The following is a 25,214-nucleotide window of genomic DNA, read 5'->3' as shown; positions in this document are numbered from 1 at the left end:
ATGATTTTGTGACGCTATTTTCTTCTGGAAACAAACTTTGTAGCATTATTTTCCAGTTATCTCTGTAAAGCTGCTTTGAAACAATCGGTATTCTAAAAAGCGCTATATAAATAAAGGTGACTTGACCTGACTATTCGGAAAACATGGTAGCCTACTGCTAATTTTTGAATACATCACATCACTTCAAAATAAGAATTATTACTAAGAGACGAGTTATACCTGTCACCTATACAGTCAGCAGTTATGTGCTCTGTTTACAGATCCAGGGGTGCATGGTGAACTCAGGACAATGCAGAAAGGTGGTGGATATAGCATAGTCTTGGCACCTTTGGTCTTGTCTAATGTCTTTGTTGCCCCTATTATGGTTTTTCGATTATTCACTTTCATGCAGTGTAATATAGCTGTTAGTGAATGTCAACGTTCTGCAAAGTTGTAAAGTCGAAAGTGCACGATAAATAAATGATTGTCTTCCAATAGAAAAATCGACTCTGAACCGCCAAAACGAGTCCTACTGCTTTACGGTTCTACGTCACTAGAAGATACAATTTTCAGAATGCCCACTTATGTTGTACGTTGTCCACCCGTGAACAACGTGACCAGTACTCAAACATCATTTTACTGACGACGACTGCTTCTCAAATTAAAATTCGCAAAACACTTGCTCTTGAAATATTGGTCTGTATACAGTTTATTTGGACCAGCTTGCTCCTCAGAATCACAACCTGTAAGTAAGAATACTTATTGATGTGGGCCTATATATTTTCTATCAGATGTTCAAAATATTTAGTTTTGTGTTTCATATTGTGTAAGTTTCTGGCTAACCGACGTTACTACTGTCTTACTGAAATACTTCTGCTAAGCAGCTGTGCACTATTACATAAAACTGTGTCTATTATGCAGATTGTCAGTCGTTCTTACTACTTTGAGTAAAGATAAAGGATGGAGCAAGATTTGTTTTACAAATGTTTGTTACATCCGTCATTCATGTTAGTGCTTGGCGAACATATGCACCGTTATTGATACAGTTCATTGATACAGCACAGATACTGTTAACAGTTAACTGGGCCATCTGGCGATTTAGAGAGACTTATTCATCTGTCAAGTCGTTTGAGAATCATTGAACAATGTGTATTATGAGAAAATGAAAGTATTTTTTTACTTTTGTCACAATGGGTTGCAAAAAAATAAAAATAAGAAGGTTGGATTTAAATGCAGCAGTACTTCTTTATTACAAAACTCAAAGGAACCAAAACACTTAGGAATATCACCCATGAAACCACAGGAACAGAACAACCAATAATACGTAGATGAGAACAAACCATGAATGAATCCAAACCAAGGCTATAAATACACAGGCAAGATTAATGCAATTCAGATTAGGTGTAATAAAATCAGTAAATAAGGCAACAAACACGGTAATCAGACAAGCGGGAAAAACTACAGTAGAATAAAGGAAACATGCAAAAAAAACACAGAAAACAGAACAGAACCCTATCAACTTCTCTGTTAAGGATTAAGAGTGATAAACTGGTGAATCTGGGTCTATCTCACTCAATCTGCTGCTGGATTAAGGACTTCTTGTCAGATCGCTCCCAGAGGGTGAGAGTAGGCGCCCAAATTTCATCAGCTCTCAGTCTCAGCACTGGCTCCCCACAGGGCTGTGTGCTGAGCCCCCTGCTCTACACCCTGTATACCCACGACTGTATCCCTGCTCACTCCAGAAATAGCATCATAAATTTGCGGATGACACCACCGTAGTGGGGCTCATCTCGGGGGGAGATGAGTCCGCCTATCGGGATGAGGTGGAGCGGCTGTCTGTGTGGTGTATGGACAACAACCTGGTCCTCAATACCACTAAAACCAAGGAGTTGATAATAGATTACAGGAAGAATAAAACCGACATTCAGCCCCTTTTCATCAGAGGGGAATGTGTGGAGAGGGTCCTAGACTTCCGGTTCTTGGGCGTGCACATAGAGGAGGACCTAACCTGGAGTACTAACATCACAGTATTGGTTAAGAAGGCACAGCAGAGACTTTACTTCCTGAGAATTCTTAGGAAGAACCACTTGACTCAAAAAGTGCTTATGTCCTTCTACTGCTGCTCCATTGAGAGCATACTGACTTATTGTATCTGTGTGTGGTTCGCGAGCTGCACAGAGACAGAGAGGAAAGCACTCCAGAGGGTCGTCACCACCGCCCAGAAGATTATTGGCTGCCCTCTCCCCTCCCTAAAGGATCTTTATAGTTCACGCTGCCTCAAGAAAGCACAGAACATACTAAAGGACCCATCTCATCCAGGACATTCCCTGTTTGAACTGCTGCCCTCGGGGAGACGTTACAGGACAATGAAAACACGAACAAACAGATTAAAAAACAGTTTCCATCCAAAAGCGATAACAGCACTAAACACAGTGCAGTAAATGCAGTATTAGGAGATGTATCGTGTATTGATCTATTGTGTATGAAGATATATGTGTTTTAATTTTCTACTGAGGATTTTTATTTTATTTATTGATTTATTTTATTTTTACTTTGTTTAATGTTGCACTGATTAGATTGCATCCAATTTCGTTGTACAGTACATGTATAATGACAATAAAGGTTCTATTCTATTAAGAGTGTCATGATTCTGCCCTCGTGTCCTTGATTTTCTCTAGTCTTGAGGCAGGATCATGACAGAATCATGTTTTGTGTGCAAGCACATGGTCTTGTGTTTTGAGCCATGTGCTTGTGTTGTCTCGTCACGTCACCCCGCCCCCTTGTTATCCTCGTCTCGTCATTATTGTCTAGTCAGTTTCACCTGTCCTTGTCTAGTCAGCTTCACCTGTCTTTGTCATTAGTGTTCCCTATATTATCCCCTTGTGTTTGCTGTCCTGTGTTGGTTCACTGTGATTGATTGTGTGCGTATCCACACACGGTAATACTTGTGAGTACATTGTCTTGAGTTCTGTCTAAACAAAGAAGTTTTCTTGTTATAGTTATTTTGTTCCTGTGAAGTTTTATGTTTAAGTCTTAGTCTATTGTTGTTAGTCTTTTGCTTTGCCTGTGCTGTTTTTCCTCCCTCGTGGGGTTTTGTTTTCCCTTTTTGTTATCAATAAACCTTGTGTGTCAGCAAACTGTCTGCAATTGGGTTCGTTCCTGAAAATCCGTGACAAAGAGATTATTATTAAAAATATCATGAATTTATACTCATTCTCATTCTCATAGCTGCGTTTCCATTACCCTCTAAATTGCGCAAAGTGAAACTGCGAATTGAAAATACGCTCAATGGAAACACGTAAATTTTGCAAAAACTCCCACATATCACAAAAAAGTATTTAAGCTCACATGAAGTGGTTTTTCAGGCAATTTGAAAAAGGAATATTTCGCAAAACTGCAATGGAAACAGTTTTTTCCGCATTTAGCCTACAGGTTGGCCTGGCCTACGTAAAAGTAAATCATTCTTTAACGATGGTGCGGTATGTTTGGACAGAAGACAAGACAGAGTTCTTTATTAAAATCATAAAAGACAAAAGAATTATTGGAAAACTGGATTCTAAACAACAAAGAATTTGCCACAATTTATCAAGACCTCGAAGAAGATAGGAGGGATAAACACCCAGAAACATCTCATACGTGGCCACTCCCAAGTATAGGGGGCTTTCCTTGCCATTAGTGCTGGGATAAAAAGCTTGGTTTTCATCTATTAAAAATAATGGCAAGTGCAGTGTCACAATTATGTTCAGTCAGTGTTGTTATCATGGACTTTTAGTTTGTATTGTCTATAGTTTCTGTGTTTCTTTGATTTTCCTGCTTCTCTTTTGTTGTCATGGTTACTTGATATGGGGTGCTTTTCTCAAAGCTAACTATGGTCGCAAGTTCCGTCGTTACCAATAGAGTTCAATGGAAATTGCGATCATAGTTGGCCAACGATGCTTTTGGGAAATGCACCCATGATTAGTTCTCTTAGTTCAGCTGTCTGTCATTATTAACCCTCGTTGGTCTACATTTAAGTTGCTGTGTTCTCATTTGTCCAGTCACACTTACGCTGAAGTGTTTGCTACCGCTCTTGTATTTTTGGACTTATGGATTTTTTTTAATCAAACTTTGTGTTAAACTCATCATCATTGTAATCTTCTTTTGTCTGTGGAACACTGTGGAACAGAAGACCGGAACAAGAAATGGATAATGCAGCAAAATGTGATTGCCCAAAAGGGCATTGATTTAAAAAAAAAAATGTATACAGAACAATTCTGCAATCTTGCTGTCACCTTCCCCTACGATGATGACGACCCCTCAAATCGTTGTTCTGGATCGGGGCCAACTACCTCACCTTGTACACTTCCCAGACACCTCAGGACTTGACTGGAGGGAGGCCATCATCAAGTGTCTAGAGAACGTCTCTCCCTGATCCAGGACACAACCAGATCCAGAGCCCAGCCAACTACCGCCATCGACAGCGGAGAATTTGCTAGAGCCACCCACAGACAGAGAGCGACTGCCCACCGCGATGAATGAACCAGAGCCCGAAGAGGAAGGGACAGTGCCGACCATCGCTCTGGAGCCGGAGCCCCAGAGTGAGTCTGACCAGGGATGTGAGCAAGCTTACCTATGTCACCTTCACCGCAAATCTCAGCCAGGCCTTCAGCCCCACCTCTGCTGGATGCCTGCAGCCCATCGTCTTCCCTGGGAACACCTTGCTGCGATGTGAAGCTTTAGGTCGTGCAACCACCAGCCTCGCCCGAGTGAAAGGATCCTGTGACTCAGGCGTCTGATCGGTTCGCTCCACCTTGGCCCATACACCTTTCGGCTCCGCCTTGGCTCCTCCCACCTTTGGCTCAATCAAAGACTCTCGACCCCTGGCTTCAGCGGGTTCCTCCTCCCCTCCGGCTCCGCCTCAGTCCTAAGGCTCTCTGGCTACACCTCAGATGCTGTAGACAGGGTTTGATGTGTAATGTCACAATCATGTTTGTGTTGTTATCATGGACCTTTAGCTTGTATTCTGTATAAATAACAATAAAGCAAGATGCCGCTTCGAAATAAGTGAGATGTATGGTTTATTTAAACTGCAAAGGAAAAACATGAATTAGAATGTTTTTGACAGATGTGAAAAGGGAGGATAATCTATATGTGTGTTAGGTCTTTTGACAGAAAAGACGTCTGCATAGAACTCAATACTCAAATTGATGCTTCCTCCTTTTCCTGCTCATCTATCCTCCCGCCTGTGACATAGAAACCGATCGAATTCAGACATCTTGAAGGACATCTCAATTCTCTAATTGCACCGCGAGGAACGAGGAGTGAGGAATCCTCCAGAGGAACTATGAGTGAGGATGCACAGGTGTATTATATTTTGGATGTCTTTCTTGCTGAGAAACCTGACGCACATATAAATTCTCCTCCTCCACATCTGTCACAATAATTAGAATTTATGCTTTACCTTTGAGGTTTAAATAAACCATATATCACACACATTTATCAATAGGGCATCTTGCTTTATCTTCATTATTTATTAATTTCTTCTTATTTCTAAAAACAAACTTTAACATCATAAGGGCAAATACTTTGAGCGCAGCTGATGATGCTTTAAAGTGACGCTTGAGTGATCAAGAATATTCCAATATACAAATAAGCTTTCCTTCGACTCTTCCATCCACATTTTCTTTCATTGCAGCCTTCCCTTGCATCCTACAGGGGGTGGAGCTGAGACGCGAGGAAAAAAAAGTGAGGAAAGGACACGAGGATGCACAAATAAGAAATGAGAAGCACCTATAGTCTCTTCTGGAAGCTTCCTCAGTCCTCGTTCCTCGCCTCCTCATGGTGCAATTAGAGAATTGAGATTTCCATCAAGATGGTTTACTTTGATCAGTTTCTGGGTCACAGCCTGGAGGACGGAGAAACAAGGAAATGAGGAAGCATCAATCGGAGTATTGAGAAGTACCCTGTGTGTTCATTTTTAATGTTCATTGTCCTGTCCACCTGCTGTGCTCCAGTCCTGCCTTGTACTGTGCTCTTTTCGCTAGGGTTGTGCCTTTTTTGCCACAAATAAAGAGGTTATTTGAAGTTTGCATTTGAGTCCTCACATTCCTCTTGTTGCATCTGACCCTAGGAATTAATGGGGCCATGACAACCTATCTGGGCTACTTTATGGGAAGAGAAGGACTGCGTTTGTATCTCCAGAGCATGTAGATGCATGTGGGGCAGTGTTTCCCAACTCTGTTCCTAGAGGCACACCAACAGTACATATTTTTGTAATCTTGGTATAATTCTAGTAACCGAATTGGGAAAGACTGATCTAATGAACATGCTGTGTATGCAATAGAGAATACAGGTTCATAGATTTGATCAACATCCTGGCCAATGAAGCAAGGAAAGTGATACAAGCCTTGAAGAGCAGCAAGGTTCAAGGGCTGGATGCCAAACTGCTGATGCAAGGCAGCGATAGCGAGTGGCCATGCTAATTAAACTATTCAATGATCGCTGACCAGCTTAATGTGTCCCCAGGGACAGGAGAAAAGGTTTGATTGTTAAACTACCAAAGAGAGTGATAAACTGGCTGATTGCAAAAATTGGCGAGGGATCATAATGCTCTCAGTCGTAGACGGTCTGCAGCATCATCCAACTGCAACGTCTGCAAAGTGGACAAAGTGCAACAAGAAGTGCAAGTTGGGTTCCATATCGGACAATTTTGAAGTGACCAAATTTTTATTTGGTGCCACTGGTCATAATCTTTACAGACTTTTAGAAGGCCTTCAATAGTTTCCATAGGGACTCTCTCAGGGAAATCACGAGATCCTATGGAGACTCCCTGCAGAACATCAGTATCTTCCCGAACCTGTACCTCAATTCCAGCTGCTGCGTCAAGATAGAAAATGGGTTCATAGATTTTAACATCGTCACCAGTGTACAGGAAGGCTGCGTCCTATCTCCATTTTGGTTCCTGCTAGCCATGGACATCTTCATGATGAGACTGTTGACATGCCCAAGCATTGGTATCCTGTGGAAGAACAAATACCAGCTTACAGACCTTGAATTTGCAGATGACATTACGTTACTGTCAGAAACCGATCCTGGTCTGCAACTTTATCAATTAAGTTAAACCTACTCTAAAACTCTGAGAATGTTTAACTAGCTTCATGCAACAGGCCTCTGTTGTCCTTTGTGGGTATATTGTGTGCATTGTTTTCAGTTCTGTTTCTGCCTGCCCTTTTTCGCTGTGTTTTAATGTACTCTGTTTTTGCCTTTGCCTGGATTCACTTTTGTTATTTTGTTTATAAACTTCTAAAATTGCATTTGGATCCTATCTCCGTCTTTCTGAATCAGCCCATGTTACAACTGATCCTTGACTTTTCATGTTAATTTTACATTTGGCATTTAAAACAGTTTAAAGAACACAGTTATGTGCTGTAAGAAGACAGATCAAATGAGATCAGGTGAGGTTGATTACTTATTGATGATGATATCATTATAAAGTTTCCTGATTCACTGATCATAAGTGTTTTGTGTAATTATACATCAACTCTGTGACTTTACGGTTTGTCAGGAGCTGGCCATACAAGATAGAAGACTCTGGTCATTACTTTCTCATCCATGCAGCCAACCGCCGCCAAGTGATGTTGGCAAAATGACATGACATGATTCTCTGACTTTACAGTGTAAGAACAGTTGTGTTGTGACAATGAGAAATTCTTGTTGAGCACCCTTCTAAAATCACAAATAGGCCACTCTATGAAAGTGGACTTCAGCTTTGCACACAGGGACATCGTAAATCCTCAAAGCCATAAGCGCATATGAAGTGTGCCATTTGGGATTTGCCACACAGGCCTCAAAAATCAGTATACAGTATATCTCAACAATGGTGACAATCAGTAAACTATTCAGATTTAACAGATCATCTCTGAACATCACAAAACAAGCTATAAAGAGGTCACCTCTAAAATAACTGCAAAAATAAATGCACATAAAGAAAATAACAAGACAAATCAGCTGTATAATGATTTCATGTCGCAATGCAAACTGGGAGCCATGGATGAGTTTTGTATTATGGTGACATGCAGTGCAACAACACTTTTTGTTGATTTTCACAATTATTGTTGAGATCCATATGCTGATTGTGGATGTTTATGTGTGTCTAAATTATACAGTTGTTTAAACATTTGTGCAAAACGGTTTGTGAACAACACGTTTTTAAAATCCGTAAGAATATGGATTTCACAACACCGAATCTCATGCTGTACGCTTTGTCGATTACTGTTATTAATAATGAGTAGGCTACTACATTATCCTTACAAGCAGAGACTGGATTCTGAATGAGAGCAGTGAATAGGCTATGTGATGGTTATGTCATCAACAATGGGTCTTTTCCCACAGACTTTGATAACACATTTCAACTGTTGTAAAAAAACTTTAATCTACATTTTAACACTATTTAACACAATTTTGTTTCATAAATGCTAACATTTTATAACCAGAGCTTGACCAAAATCATTTTTAAAATGTTTTACATCTGACTAGCTTGACTGCACAAGAACCGATTGTAAAACCTGTGGCCAAATCGTGTTTATATTTAAATATAGTGCTTTAATCAGGTTTCTGTGATGTTTAGGGGTTAGGCTAGAGAAGAATAGTAGGCTATCATTCACATGATATAAAAAACTATAGAAGTCAATCATGTCATCACTATTAAAAAAATGTCCCCATTAGCTAGTTAAACCTGTTGAACACCAAATAGTGTGCCAGACTTCACTAGTTAAAAAAGACTTGGGTCTATGAATGGGCCAAATCATATAGTGTTTTGCACACTTTCTTGTTAGGCGAAAATATGAATCTAATATAAAAACAACGGAAGTCTATGCGATGTCGTAACTATAGTGAAACAAACGCGCGCGCGCTCGCCTGTGTGTGTGTGTGTGTGAGACACTGAGTGAGTGAGAGAGATGGCGCTGTGTTCAGTTCAGTCGTCTCACAGCCACAGTGTGAGGAAACTTCGGCAGGCAACTTGAATAAGACTTTCTACTCTCTAACAGCACACGGATTACGCCGCCTCATAAGGATGTGACTCCAGGCGACGGTCCAAATGTGCGATTCTGGATTGTTACGCTGACACACAAATCAGAAATCGGCGGAGCGAGTGAGTTTGCGGAGTGAACGAGCCCCCCCCTCGGGATCAATGGCGCTACATATGTGTGAAAACGTACAAAAAATGCGACTGGTTTTGAAATCACGCTGCTTGTGATTCTGAAGTACTTTTGCTCATGAAACTATGAACGATCCGGAGCTCACGACAACCTCCAAGGCGCTACAGCGAATGGCTTCGTCTTTGCACGGGGAGGAGAGCGCTCTGTCCGGCAGCGTGTGCATCCCCGAGCGCAACGGGATTTTCTTCATCCATTGCTTCATCTGTGGGAGCGAAGTGACCCCAGGAAAAGAGCTGAGCTTACAGGTAAAATACCAACGAGAAAAGGATAGCGCGTTTTTCCCTTTCCTGCAAGGCCAGGACCCGGCTCCAGGCGCGCCGGAGATCGGTCCGGATGGGGACGCTCTGGTGTGCGCCGTGTGCCACTGCTTCCTGCGCGAACAGTGGAACTCATTCGAGCGCAACAGGACACCCATAGAAAAGCGCATGTACTGGCTCAAGAGACCATACCAGTGCGATTTACGGAACATTTCCTACGATCTCGAGCGGAGAATGAGCGTTAGTAATTATGACGCCAATGAGTCGGACATGTCCTCCTTCTCTGATAATGACTTGTCCGAGCAGGACTTGGACCTGTCAGCGTGCATGAATAGCAGTAATGCCACAGGTTGCCGTGCGTCTAATAAAGCGTCAAAAGAAGGCGGTAGAAAGAGCGCAATGAGTGTTAAAAGCAGTCCTGAGTCAGCACGATATCCGACCAGAGAGTACACAGCTCAGGACGTACCCAAATCAGATCGGCGTGCAACTAAAATAATCAATCACATATCGCACTCATCTGTGTCCATGGCTGTCCAGCAGTATGACAGTCAGTCTGCGCGCACACCCCTGCAGGATAACGGCATCATTACGTGTAATAAGCAGTGGATACATGCGTCCACCGGTGATTTGGACGTGACTGACAGCTGCGAGATTAACATCAGCAGTGACGATGAGAGAGACTTTGATGTAGAGCACAGTCAAGCTGCTAAATGTCTCCCCAGTCTTTCTGTTGACCAATGCGTCTGTTATATTTGTGGAATCAAGATTTCAGCAGGGGGCCGCTTCAGAGTGTTTGTGCAGAAGCAGGAGAGAGCGTCCAGCGAACCATTCTTTCCTTTTCTGTGGCTCCACAACCCTCCACCTGGTGCTGTGCCACTCAGCCTGGGTGGATATACTCTGGTTTGTACCACTTGCCACTCTTCCCTGATGCAACAGTGGCGAGGGTTCGAGCTAGCAGATGTGCCTGTTCTCCAGCGACTCTATGTAGTGCCCCTCAACACTGGTGCTGCAACCCCTCTTTCTCCACCTGCCATGAATGAATGTGTGGATGGATTACCAAAAATCCACCCACTTCCCGTCATCTCACATAATCACCGGGAGGCCTGCTACCTATGTGGGAAGGACTGCGGTCGAGAAGTTAGGATGGCATTTACCCATGCTGGTGCAAGTAAATCCCGCAGTGCAATGTATTTCCCATTCATAAACCAGCTACAATGCCCTCCAAATGCTCAGAGTGTGCGTAATGGACAGGTACAGTGCTGTGTTGCATGTCACAGCATCTTGGAGGGGGTCTGGGCAGAGTACTGTCTCTGTCTAAGTGAGGAGCTCATTACTTCCGTCCGCATGTTCCGTGAGAGATACCACCTGGCCATGGGAAGGGGAGGAGTCTTGGTATCCCCCCCCAGAGGATCTCTGTCGACCCTTTCTCAGACTATCATAACAACCACAAGCCACACCTCCATCTGTTACTTGTGTGGAGAGGAGCTCTCTGGAGGAACAGAGTATCAGCTTCATGTTAACCCTCCGGGGCGTTGTGGAGAGCGAGAACCCTTTTTTCCTTTTCTAACTGTCCACCCTCCCGCTCCCCGTGCCCGCCCTGCTGATGCCACGGGCCTTGTTTCTGCCTGTGCACTGTGCTACCATGACCTTCTGGGCCAGTGGACCCAACATGAGAGTCGGGGCTCAGGATCAGGCCCGTCCAGCAGCCCCTGGGCACGCCAGTATAACTGCAACACATTCATCTGCTTCTTCTGTAGGAAAGAGAAGAAGAGACATATTGGGCTGAAAGCGGTGAGCGTTGACCGCTTGCCTGTGTTCCTCTATGCTCCAAGGGTCAGCCAGACCCTGGTAATTGACAATGGCAAGCAGTTAACAATTGGCTCCTGTGTGGATTGTAAGTCCATGGTTCTGGCTGGACAGAACATGAAGCCGGTCGGTGGAATTGCCCAGCACAAGGTAAGGCTGTTGTGGGCCAGATTGCTTTCCATCATAATCTTTAGACTCTTTCATAGTCCAATTGGTTACAAACATTTTTACATGTTTAAAAAAAATCATTAGAACCTCAGATGACTTTGTTTTTCTAGCAACCGCTAGATGGTCTTTCAGAGTCTTCTGGGGCTTCAGTTAGCACAGTTTATTAGGCAGCTTGGCTGGAGCTGTTTCTGGGCCGGCATGCAAAAGTTCATCTGATGCACTGATGAGTGAGTGAGCCAAGTGTTGAAACTAAAGTTTTATGGCAGACTGCAGTTCTTTCTAGTGAGTGGGGCGGCCACAGCTAGCAGGGGGGAGAGAAAGTATGGAGCCTGCCGCATTAAAGAAATAAACATTTTGCAGACAGTCTAGTAGTTGTAAGCTCTGTTTAAAAACATTCTTCACAGAGGCCAACTCAAGCTTTTGTTGGTCTCCAGGTATGAGTATGTATTTATTGTATGTAAGTGTGTTTCAGAGAGACAGAACAGACTCTTTTGAGGATGTTACAAACAAATCCACCTATAATGAGACATGTTATATGTGACAATTTTGTGAGAGGGTTTTTAAGCTGTGATTGGCAGATTCATATATTGTCTATAGATCTTAATATCAAGGCAGATGTTTGTTTTAAGCTTTGAACAAAAATGTGTCTCTAATTATTGTTTATTGATTTATTTGATTGATCGATTGATTGATTCATTGATTGATTGATTGATTGATGGTGTGTGTGTGTGTGTGTGTGTGTGTGTGTGTGTGTGTGTGTGTGTGTGAACCTACCTGTATTTATGACTTTCTTTACTGCAGGACTAGCATATGAGAGGTTTTACAGATGGTGGCACCAGCTCTTTATTAGCTAGCACCAGTGGGATAGTGGGACCAATAATAATGGACAAAAAGTGAAGTCAGCAATAACATTACATATTTTGTCTCACTGAAATGCACATTTGGAACACTGATTTTAATTCTACTTAGGGTTTGCTCTTCTTCCACAGTCCATACTTTTAAAAGGTTAGACCATGGTAACTACAGTAAAAAAATGCATGGCTCCTCACAGCCATGGTCATGGTAACTATGGAAATTATGGCTATAACTAAAAACTCTATATATTACATTTGTTATGAAAAATTTATTATATGAAAATAAACAGCCATAGTTTAATAATAAAAATTGAATTGTATTCCTTTACTTCCCTTAAATATTCAATACAACAAATATGACACTATTAATAGCAGTAATATTTAAAATAATTATACCACATTTCTGCCAAAATGTCATGGTTAATACAGTTCACTATAGTTAAATTCATGGTAAATGTTTGCAAGGATCGTGATTTGTGGATTGAAAAGTCTTGTAACTTGTACATGACTCATTGATTTCACCTATTTTCTTTGTCAGTGCGTTTGAGAAGGTTGAGTCTGTTTCATCTGGTTTAAGTTTGTTTAAACTGCTGAGCTGGTAAATAGTCTGTGCTACATGCTTCAAACAGGTCTTGCAGTTTTTAAATTTTTGAGCGTTTGGTTTAACTTAATGTTTCTCAATACTTCAGAAATGGCGCATAGCGTAATCATACAGAGTTGACCAACTTTATAAAGGTACCAGAGTTACCGCTAACACATTTTAGGCACAAAAAAGGTTGTTAAAGGAACACGCCGACTTTTTGGGACTTTAGCTTACTCACCGTATCCCTCAGTGTAAGATAAGTCCATACATACCCTTTTCATCTCCGTGCATGCTGTAACTGTTTGACGCACCCGTCGCTAGCCGAGCTTAGCACTAAGACTGAATGTAAATGGCTACAGCTAGCATACTAATCCCAATAAGTGACAAAATAACGCAAACATTTTTCTATTTACATGTTGTGATTTGTATAGTCACAGAGTGTACAAATCACAAGGTCATATGAGAGACAGCCATATTTTAACTGTATAAACTGGGAACTATATTCTCAGGAGGCGAAGCACAAGCTTGGGCGGAGTGATTACCGCAGCACCTGAGACGCACCGTTGTTTCTTCTTGTTTACCTCTAGCTCCGCTCATTTGTTAGTGGGGCGTTAGAGTGCGTTCGTGACAACACAATACTAACATTTACAGGGGATACATGGAGCCCGGGAACAACTGCAATAGTAGTGACCACCCTATTCATATAATAATGTCACTAGACACGTTACATTAGATCAAGCTAATGGCACTGTTACAGTAGGCTAGTCATCCAAAAACATAACGGAACACTTACCGCAGCCGCAGGCGATCCACTTTGTCCTGTCTGTGCCGTATCCTTTATCACACGTTTCATGGTCTGTGTGGCAAATTCCATTTTTTCAAAATAGTCGTCCTCAGTGAAATGTCCTGATTAAACACGATGGTCCTTGATGATCTCTTCAGTTGTGTTTGGATCGATATCCAGAGCAAGTAGCCGTTGATTCATCAGGTCAGCGTTTTTGTTTGAAATTCTATGAAACATCATGGTATTACCTGGTCTCTCCTGTTTATTGTCGCAGCTCTTTACAATACAACGAACACCCATGATTGTAAACTATGCTTTTACTATCTAGTAATTGCTGACTCTATTACTCCAACTCTGAACGAACTCTCTGCTCCTCACCATGGTGCGTCTCAGGTGCTGCGGTTATCACTCCGCCCAAGTAGCAGTGCTTCGCCTTCTGAGAATATAGTTCCCAATATTTATACGGTTAAAAGATGGCTGTGTCTCATATGACCTTGTGATTTACACTCTGTGACTATACAAATCACAACATGTAAATAGGAAAATGTTTGCGTTATTTTGTCACTTATTGGGATTAATATGCTAGCTGTAGCCATTTACATCCAGTCTTTGTGCTAAGCTAGGCTAGCTGTGGGTGCGTCAAACAGAGTTACAGCAACCACGGAGATGAAAAAGGTATGTATGGACTTATCTAACTCTGGGAGATACGGTGAATAAGCTAAAGTCCCAAAAAGTCTGCGTGTTCCTTTGAATGGAACATCTAGTCACATTCTAGAGGCCTGCTAGGCTGCTACTTTGAAAGATTAACATGTTTGCTTTAGTTTACCCTGCTCCTGGTTCCTGTAGCACTTCCCATGATATCATCTGGTGTTTCCTGATATAGGGAAAGCTGTTCTCTGGAAGTTGAATGAAGGGGCTAGACATGGATAGCAAATAGCTTTGTATGTGGAAGTCATATGAGGTAAAGTGTGTTCAACATCTTTTAAGAATAATGCAAAGCACAAGTTATTGTTTGTTACTTGAAAGAGATACTCTGTGGAGGATTATACATAAAAAGAGGAACTAAGTGTTAAAGGGATAGTTCAACCAAAAATGAAAATTCTGTCAGAAATAACCCTCATGTTGTTCCAACCCCATAAGACCTTCGTTCATCTTCGGAACACGAATTAAGATATTTTTTGATTAAATCTGAGAGCTGGATCACTCCTCCATAGGCTTCTTAAGGGATTGAAACTTGCCAGCCCCGAAAAGTTATTAAAGACATCGTTAAAATAGTCCAAGTGACTACAGTGGCTCAATCTTAAGTTTATCAAGCGACGAGAATATTTTTTGTGCGCAAAAACAAACAAAAATAACGACTTTATTTCAACTATTAATTTCCTCCTCTGTGGGCCTCTAGTCAGTTAACATAGTGGTACGTCACTCGTAGGCTCAATATTGGCCGACGCTGGTCATGTGGGTGATGCGTGTGACGTACAACAACAGAAGCTTACGCTATTATACTAGTGAACTGACTCGAGGCCCACAGAGAAGGAAATTAATAGTTGAAATAAAGTCGTTATTTTTGTTTTTGTGTGTTTGATAAACTTAAGATTGAGCCACTGTAGTCACTTGGACTATTTTAACGATGTCTTTAATAACTTTTCGGGGAACAAGTGTCAATCCCTTAAGAAGCCTATGGAGGAGTGATCCAGCTCTCAGATTTAATCAAAAATATCTTAATTTGTGTTCCGAAGATGAACGAAGGTCTTATGGGGTTGGAACAACATGACAGTGAGTAAATACTGACAGAATTTCCATTTTTGGGAGAACTATCCCTTTAAACTTATTGTATAAGTTTGTATTAAGCATGATAAAACTAAACCACTGGTAAAATGAACAAGGAAATGTCTATTAAAGGTATTGTAGGTAGAAATCCCCAAAAATACTTTTTTCCAATTTTTTTCAAACTGTCTTTATATATCAATGCATAATTAAAATGTAAGTACTCTGGAAAATAAATTATAAAAATCGAGTGTCTGTAGTTCTCTCAGGACTGTAATAAACACAGCTCATTATTCCATTCGGGACGAAAGAAATGATTGGCTGGGGCGACTGTCACTCTCCCTCGCTACCATGGATACCACCTCTGCTGATACAGGAGGAGCCCAAATGCGCGCACCCGTTTGAAAAGGAACGGAAGCTAGTAATAACAAACAATTATGGCAGAGAAAGAACAGTCACAATTCTCAGTAACGTTACCTGCATATAGAGGCAGCGAAGTCAAACGAGTTAAAAAAAGGAAGACAGTATTTGAAAAGGCTATGAACAAAAAGTCTTTGGATAAATAAAGAAATCATAAGAGAGTCGGCGTGGCTTTCCAGCGTCGGCTACTACTGAGTGATCTCAAGGGGCTGAAAAGTGACTCCATGATGGCTTTATTTCTGCTGGACAGGTAATCTTGCTGTTTTCATTTTGATGGCATTTATTTTTTCATGAAGCATGTATCACTAGCACACCTAACTACCTAATATTAGCTACCTAACGTTACGTAGCATAACTTACGGTACTGGCTTAGCTATGACAGTGTAACTTTGGTGTCGACTAGTATAACGTTACTGTTAGTGAGCCAGGGTTGAGACGATAAATAAGCAATAGGCCTATCTGCAGTCGAAAGCTGTTTTATTTAATTTCGCCGAATCTAACTTTAGGTTAAAAAGTTTAGGGGATATATTTTTATACCTAGCTTTACCCTCTGCCTAAACTTTGTTCCTATTTTCACCGTGAACTCTACCTACTCCGTTTTTTCACGTTTGGTTTGTTGTTATATGCTCTACATATGTTTACATATGTCTTTATGTTGTATCTGTATGTGCTATACAATATATGGTGTGTGTGTGTGTGTGTGTTATATTATCTTGGGTCTGCAATGCAGTTGTGAGAAGGTGTTTGAGTGTATGTAATTCAGTTTATCTGTAAACAATCTTATGTTATGAATTTTACAAATTCACCTTCATCACAGTGTAACTGATAGTAACGGCAAACGTGTATCAATGAAGCTATTTATAGCTTTGCCTTATATTGAGTTTGATTCCGTTACGAGCTAGTAAAATATTTTAAACTTTACAAGTATCGTTATGCGAGCTGGATAGTGAGTACTAACAGCCATGTTAATTGTTTATATTCATACTGATAAAGTTAGTTATTTTATTACTTGTGATTCTGACATGATGTCACTACATCTGGTAAAGCTGGTAAACACGTCCGACTCTTCCAGCTGAGCGAATGGCCGGGATCGCGCGTTCATTTGTTTTGGGGGCGTGGCTTTTGGAAGGAGCCGAGTAGGGAGGGAGTGGGAGTTAATGGAATAATGAGCTGTGTTTATTGTAGTCCTAAGAGGACTACAGACACTCGATTTTTATAATTTCTTTTCCAGAGTACTTACATTTTAATTATGCATTGATATATAAAGACAGTTTAAACAAATTTTGACAAAAAGTATTTTTGTGGATTTCTACCTACAATACCTTTAAGAGAAATCTGTGTTGGTTTTTGAATTTTCTTTTGTTTAAAGCTCCAGTCCGTAACTTTTTTGGGTTAAAAATGATCCAAAATACATTTCTGAGCAAGTACATAACCATCCAGTGTTCAAAACTATCTGCTTGCCTTAGCTCGATTCAAAACAGTAAGCTTGTAATAATGTTTTTAATTCCAGTGGTACTGGTGGATTTCCGTGGGAAATTCAAGCATATATTTCCGTCATTACGTCACATCTGTATACATAAAGAAGGTGTCTTGGCTAGTAGGGTGTATTTTGTGTGAGGATGTTGGAAGTGGAGATTTATAGCCTTTTTTCACAGCACTTGATATAATTAAATTTATTAATTTGATGGCGGATCTAGAAAGTTTCAAACGACAATCACCAGATTCACCCGTTGTAAAATGCAAAGACTTTGGACTTTGGAGTGGCTACAGAAAAAAATAGAGTGGAACCGGACCCATGTGAAAACAAGGATAATATTGGAAGGGCATTAAATGTAGTCACGAAATGCTGATGTTTTTAACATTAACAATTTGAGAACAAAGTATAATTTGCACGGTTTGACGTGATATGATAAGCAATTATTAGATTTAATCAGCGTGATTTACTGCAATGCTTTTTTTCCCCTTAGTTGCTCAGAACAAAAATGGATGTTACTTACTTATTCAGATGACATTTTCCAGTGAAAATTCATATGTTGGTCATACTTCCAAAAAGTAGAATCTGTGATTCTGAATGCCAGTATCCACATCGGCGCGGTGACTGACAGGCGCACATTCTCCTCAAAACATTGGATTCATTCGCGCTGTGCCGTGCCAAGGCACAACCCACATAAAGTTGATAATTCCGCGAATAACTGCAATTGCAGATTTCGAACAGAGATAATGACAAAGGGGAAAAACTATGGACTGTAGCTTTAATTTATTGATTTTTGGTGTACCCATGGAGAATGGACACACAATACATGCACTTCTGTAGATAAGTGCCAAAACGGGACTTTCTCAATAAATGCAGATGAAAATCAACTGTAGCAGGAACACATATCAACTTACAAATTAATTTGGCGTTTCATAAATTAAATCCTCCAACCAGGAGCTTCCAACATTAGCAAAACAAAGCATAAAGAGAGTAGCACACTGGGTGATAAGTGCCACATCCTTACAATTTGAACACATTTTTGAAAAAATTCCAAAAACATAAAAATGTCCAGTTTCCCAAATGTTAATAGAACATAATTTAAAGCTAAGTATGATGTTGCTGATATGTTCAGTAAAATCCTCTTCAAAAAAGTTACTAATTAATCCCAAAGAGGACATTGTAGGAACCTGATACACAGCAAAATCCTCAGTGTTAAATTAACACTTCTGGACCCCTGCTGTTAACAAGCAGAATCACTTAGGAACAACAAAAACAGAAAAAAGTAAGCTGCAAATAAAAGAACATTTTAAAACAAAAGAGCATTACCACATTGACTTACTACAAACCAGTTTGCCTTTGTTTCTTTCATATGTTTGCAAAAGTTCTTATTGAGAATTAACAGAGGTGTTTGCTAGGTAAGTTTGATGATTTATTGAAAATAACTTTCATTTGAAGTCACCATTATGGGGATTGGTCCTTGACTTTTGTTAATTTAAGTCTCTTTCAGCAGTTGCCAGAGTGTTTTCAGAGAAAGTTTGTGTATTGCAAAATAAAGAGATTGATGAAAAGCAGGCATGGTAAAGATATTTGCTTTTATGGCAGTAAAATGATTATGATAAATTGGATCTATGCTAACACCCAGCATGCATTGCAGCGTGAAACATGCCACCATTGTTGAGTTTCATTTTTCTGATCGTTACGCCATAGTTAACTTTCTGCACAAAAATGTTTTTTTATTAGTTTTCAGTAGAGTTGTGGAATATATTTGTTTTTACGATGAATCGATGCATAAAAAGCAAAATAATAAGAAAAAAATTAGATAGGCCTATAATACATGTTAATATGCTGTATTATTGTGAATAAAGTAGGCAACTTATTATATATGAATAAATATTAATCTCGCAGACATGCGATCCCAAATTCAGTTCTGTTTAGCAGCGAATTAGACTTGAGCAGGCAGATACACATAATTATTTCAAAATATCTGTCTTGGGAAATATTCATGTAAACATTGTTGGTTATGTCTTACTTGGAATCTGATGTGAAACATTAGACTATATTAGATCGGTGCATTAGGTCTTAATATAATAAACATTCTGCTGTCTGCCATTAATATTAATCAAGCAGAAAAGAGGGAATCACTCACTGCTCTTGACTAAGTAACTTTTGTAGTTTTCATAATTATCAATTTATTTGTAATTAATACGCTATTTAGTGATTATTTTTACATTTGATTATTCAGTGTGTTGTGGCTTTATTTCGTTGTGTTGTGGCTTGATTTCGTTGTGTTGTAACCTTATGTTTGCTTTTTAAATTTCGCTGTGTTGTGCACTACTGGGCCACCGTACAGGCCTGTAGTTGGCGATGTCATTTTGTAAAGATAAACCATGTGCCTATAAACTAAACACATAATACACATGCGCATGAAATCAACGTTTTCACAAATTCACATTTTTGTAGTTTACACGGAGACAATAAGAGTATAATTTTTCAAAAACGTGGACTTTGAAATCTGTTTTAAAAAGTTTGCGTTTTCAGGCTCCCAAAACACTGTTGTTGTGTAAATAAACGGCCAAAACGCATACAAGTTTTTCCATTTTTAGTTGAAAACTGTGTTGTGTAAACAGCCCCTTAATGAATGAATGACAACTTCAAATGATTAAGGTTAATGATCAAACAACCAATTAGTAATATTTAAAAAACTTAAGATGAACGTCCAACTAAAAAAAAAAATTCCAGAAAAAAAGGTTTATAATGTATAAATGTATGTACATTTTTGTACATGTATGTACACAATTTTTAAGCTAACCTTTTGAGAACATTATTAAAGACCAGATAACTTTTTACAAACATTCTATTAAAAATACTGGAAGAATGTTTGTTTATAACCTTGACAGAACCTTGCCAGAATGTTAGTCAAGTTCTGATAACGTTCCCTGTTAGTTGGGGTGAGGTCAACTCAGCTCAAAAAGAATGATTCATTAATGAATCGGGCAACTACTCTTATTCTAAAAAAATAAAATTAAACAACACGAAAATGAGACCACATGAAGCAAAACATGATTTATGAAATACTGTGAAAGAAAATGTTAAAACATCAAAGTAAATTTTACTGTGTTTTGTACCAGGGTTACATGAGGCACAGCTTCAATACTCAATACAATCAATAGGAACTTTTGTTCACAAATGAAATTTTATGCACCACACCACAACAATGTTCTCCATGAGATTAATTATTAACGTTATTTGAGGAGGATTTTACTCTGTAGAGTGTTGAGATTTTCTTTCAACTTAATTTCTAAGTAACATTTCAGGACATCATACTAACCATTAGGTTATATTTAACATCTATTTAGGGATAATATTTCAGAGGGAGACAGCATCTCTTTTGCCTTTCATGAGCTTGTTGAGTTCTAGTAGTTCTAAACGCTTCTTTAATGTGGATTGAGTCAAGAAATACTTTGTAAAAGTGATGTGAGGATGCAACACCTTCAATGCTCTTGTCTCATTACTCTGTCTATGTGAAAAGTCTACCTGTCATGCTTGCAGCAGGACCACAAACAGCATAAATCCGCAAACTGACGAGTTAGTGTAACATTTTTTTCTATTTTCAATCCTGGTCCTGGGGACCATCACTCTGCACATTTTGTATGTTTCTCTTAACTGACACACTAGGTGCTTCTCAAACGGAAGGCTGCATCCTAGTGAGGCTGTGTTTCTTAGTCCAGTCCTTCAGCCCAGCTTGTAATCTAGAGTCTTTCTCAGCATTAAACACTAGAATGAGATAGTCTTGAAAGTGAGGATGGCTATGTCACATATGTTCCCGCCCCATTGTCACGGCATGAAAATATATATATTCATGATGATTCCTCCTTCAAAATTAGCTGATTGAAGGACGCAAAACGAAAGCTGCCTTCCAAGGACCCTTCAAATTGAGACGGGGATTGATGACGTGGTAGCTGAGACATGATTCCTTACTAGGATGCAGCCTTCTGTTTTAGAAGCAGAAGCACCCACTTAGTTTAGTGCATGGAGCCCCCCCCCTAATGAGCTGAAGATCTGAATAAGGTGTGTTAAATAAGGGAAACAAAATATACACAGCGGTGGGTCTCCAGGACCAGGACTGGAAATTACTGGGATAGTGTTTGAAGTCTTTTTTTACTTTCACTTTGTCCTGACGCAATCCAACACATCTGTGGTTATACTTGTGTATACTTGACATACTCTGTAATTGCACTATTTTACAAAATTACAGACGCAATGCAGAGAAAATATCAGTGTAACGAGGTTCAGATGTTAAGGGAAGAAGGAGGTGGGAACCGGCGAACATTTAACACTTTAAAAAATAAACAAATACAAAAACAAAAATATATGCCAGCAGCCCCTCACAGACGACTGCTGGCCACATAAAACAGAAACAAAACACAACATAAAATCAGGCCTGTTCCTCTCTCGATCTCCACTGTCTTCGCTCCTCCTTTTATGCTTCCGCTCCTCCGCGAGAGATACGAGACCAGTGCGTCGCGCAGGTGGCGCTCATCAGTAATCATGCCACCGGCCTCGTGCAGCTCTCTCACGGCCCTCGGCCTCGCCCTGCTCGCCACAATTAGCTAAGGGTGTATTTATACGACAACAAAATGCTTAAAACTGAGAAGTTTTCCTTTGTTTTCCACGTACAGACGACAGCATTGTCAAAATAATCCCCATTCACATGGATCCACGAAAACAACTAAAAAAACTGTGTTCTGCTGCCAGGCCATTAGATGGTGATGAAACACTATAGACTGAATGCGTAATATGCATATGCATGACATCATCGTCTTCAGAGATTCGCGTTTCTTTTTATTTTTTACAAGGAGACCGTTTTCAAAAACTTGCACTTTGAAACCTGTTTTGAAAAGTGTACGTTTACAGGCACCCAAAACGCCGTTGTCCTTTAAACGAATGACCAAAACGCATAATTTTTTAAAAGTTTTTAGTTGAAAACAGTGTCTTATAAATAGGGCTGTAGTCAACCAAAGAAATCATTAGTCGACCAAAGTCTTGTCCTGCGCAACGATTAGTCGACTAAAAAAAAAAAAAAAAGCGATGTTTTGATTTGAACATTTTTTTAACAATTGTCATAGAGCATTTATAAAACAACAACGAAAAAACAGCAAAAATACATAAAACTATAATAATAAAACAATTCTTTGAAAAATCTTTTTTTTTTTTTTACTGCAAAAAGTGAGGAGCACTGTCCTAGGTCTATAGTAACAGTCACAATCGTGCACCTGACCACACCACACGCTACAAAAAAAAATATAACTGCTATCTGCCACAATGAAAAATCCTAACAAAAGCTCTCGTTTATACAGGCTGTATGTTCTTCTTTACTTTCAAAGCTATGGGTTAACTTTTGTCCAGCCAATCTAGGAGTTTTAAAACTAACACACAAAAAAAACCCCAAAGAGCCTAAAAAACAATCCTAATAATAATAGGCTGTATTGTAGGACTGCATATAGGTTTATTTTCGTTTTGTTACATTATTTAGGCTATTTTCAAATGCGTCAAGTGTACAAATAAAAACAAAAACATATCAAGAAAACACGATCTATTGAGTCAGCATGATAAAGCCGTTAAAGGGACTGCTCACGCCTTTTGTGCGCTCAAGTTCGATTTCAAATGTAGGCGCGCGGTGTGCGCGCTCATGATGGAAGCAACGCGGTCGCTGTGCGGCGCGCTCTTTTTTTTCCAAGTGCGTCCACGCCGCATCGAGATAAAAACATAGTGTATAAAAACATAAAAACCGAAAACAAGTAGCGTTCTAACTGAATGAACACAGCTAAACTACCTATATCCCTTACTGAGCACGAAGCAGCAGCGCAGCCAGCCACAGGAGCGAACCGAGTGTTCTATGTGTGTGCGCTAAACTGTGGCGCTGTTACAAAATAGCCTAAAGCATTTAAAGTTGGGGATAAACCATAGGCTAATTATATTTAGAATACAGTAATATATAACTGCTTATAAAGGAATAAATATCAAGGAGTAAATCATTGAAAATTTCTTTCTATTGGTAAAAAAAAAAAAATGCAACTGGTCGACCAATAAGAATGTCAGTCGACCAAGACGGCATCGACCGATTAGTCGACTAAACGACTAAAGTTGACAGCCCTACTTATAAACAGCCCCTAAATTTGCAAAAAACAGCAGCAAAAAAAACCAAAAAACCTTTATATTTACCTTGCAGGTATAATGATAATAATTAATGTTTACAATAGTTTATGTTCACAACAAGGTGTAAACACTGTGCTTTAAGTGCATGTAAACTGGTCAGTAATTGTAAACTTGTCACCTCACTTTAGATATTTGACAAAGTTTACAATGGTGTGTTAAATTGTGTTGGTTTGACCTATCATACTCTTCGTAAATGGAATGGCCTTCACTGACAGTAAATAGGCTATATGTGGTTCATTAATTAATTAATTAATTAAATGGACTTAGCAACTTTGGCCAATGGCATTGTTTTAACATTTAATTGTTTTGTAAGTTGTTTGTTTTAATGTACAGTATGTTGTGTTTTTGATCGTGCACTTGCGCGTGCCTAGGATTGAAGCGTCTTTTAGACAGGACGCGGAATGCGCGGCGTTGCGCTTTGAAACCCATTCATTTCAAGGACTTCCAAAGATACATAACAGCTACAAGTGTATGCACTGCAAGCACTATATACAGGATTCACCCTATTATACTTTATCGACACAAATTGATAAGTCAAACAGCAAACAGCCATCCCCATATAGTCTATATAGCTACATTGGCTGTCTTTGACTTGAACAAGGGTTAAATTACTCGTCAGGCTACAGAAGAATACCATAATTCAACCGTTCAATTAGGCCTAAGATGCTCATGACAAGAATAGCATGTATAGTTATTTTTATTGAACTGAATTAGGTTTAAATCGCCGTCATGCATGCATGAATGAATGATATTTTTGATATTTTAGATATAATAATCCACAATGATCACATTACACAAAACTGAAATTGCACATCAAAATAAAACAGTCAATATTTTTTGAGACCCCCCAAAATTTCAAAAATCATGTTTTCAGGGGAGCCAATGTCTTATTAAGGGGAGCCGAGCTCCCCCTAGCTCCCCTGTAGTTCGCACCCTGGCTACAGCACTGTCGAAAAGTAATTAGCTGGTGAAGTGGATTTTCCTGTTGTACAATTAATGTCAATTATCATGAGCCATGAGCATTGTAAGGTTTGAAGCGGATGTCATAACAAATTTCAGTAGACCGAGAGGTTTTAAAAAAAAGCAGTTCATTTATAAATCCGTAAGATCTTACCTTCATGCTGTGGAAATACAAACCATAAAGCCCAATTTATACTTCTGCGTCGAACTTACGCCGTAGCTACGTCGTAGGCTGTGTGTAGCGCGCATACCCTTTGGCTTACCCTGACGTGCACCTATCCAAAAATGTAACAACGCATCAATTCTACGCGGACGCAAGCACTGTGATTGGTCTGCTAGAACCCCTCCCTCCGGTTTCACATGCTCCCTCTGCATGTGTAGTTGCGCGTTAAAGCAGACAACGACGCAGAAGTATGAATGAAAACCAACGCGTAGTGTATAGCGTAGGGGCTTCGGTGTAGGTCCGACGCAGAAGTATAAATCAGCCTTAAGACTGAATACAACAAGCACAGTGCTGATAAGAGGCGGAGCTACATAAGGCAAAGCAAAATGAATTTATTTACATAGCCCATGTTATACACCATGGTAATACAAAGTGCTTTACATAACATGGATTTAAAAGGATCATAAAACAATCAAGCGCATAGGAAATAAGAATGACAATATAAACAAAGAATAAGACATAGGTTAAAACTGATTTTAAGTGTATTAAACAGTCATAAAAAGAATTAAAATAATAAAAAGAGGACACA

General features: G+C 39.7%; 1 protein-coding gene across 2 annotated transcripts in view; it reads left to right on the top strand.

The window, feature by feature from the left end:
- The first annotated feature begins 8,880 nt into the window (after positions 1-8,880).
- gse1b (Gse1 coiled-coil protein b) overlaps positions 8,881-25,214 on the top strand; it is a 391,870-nt gene continuing 375,536 nt past the window's right edge. Inside the window, exon 1 of one of the 2 annotated variants that reach the window (XM_077248171.1) lies at positions 8,881-11,389. In XM_077248171.1, the coding sequence (XP_077104286.1) occupies positions 9,242-11,389 (2,148 nt within the window). In that variant the 5' untranslated portion in view covers positions 8,881-9,241. The remainder of the gene's footprint in view (positions 11,390-25,214) is intronic. The other variant, XM_077248170.1, reaches the window with a different exon arrangement.

This window comes from Siphateles boraxobius, unplaced genomic scaffold, assembly GCF_051911475.1.
Source record: "Siphateles boraxobius isolate OS27281-9 unplaced genomic scaffold, OSU_SipBor_1 30, whole genome shotgun sequence".
Taxonomy (NCBI): Eukaryota; Metazoa; Chordata; class Actinopteri; order Cypriniformes; family Leuciscidae; genus Siphateles; species Siphateles boraxobius.
The sequence above is the reverse complement of the archived record's forward strand: the minus strand, read 5'-3'. Positions and strand labels throughout refer to the sequence as shown.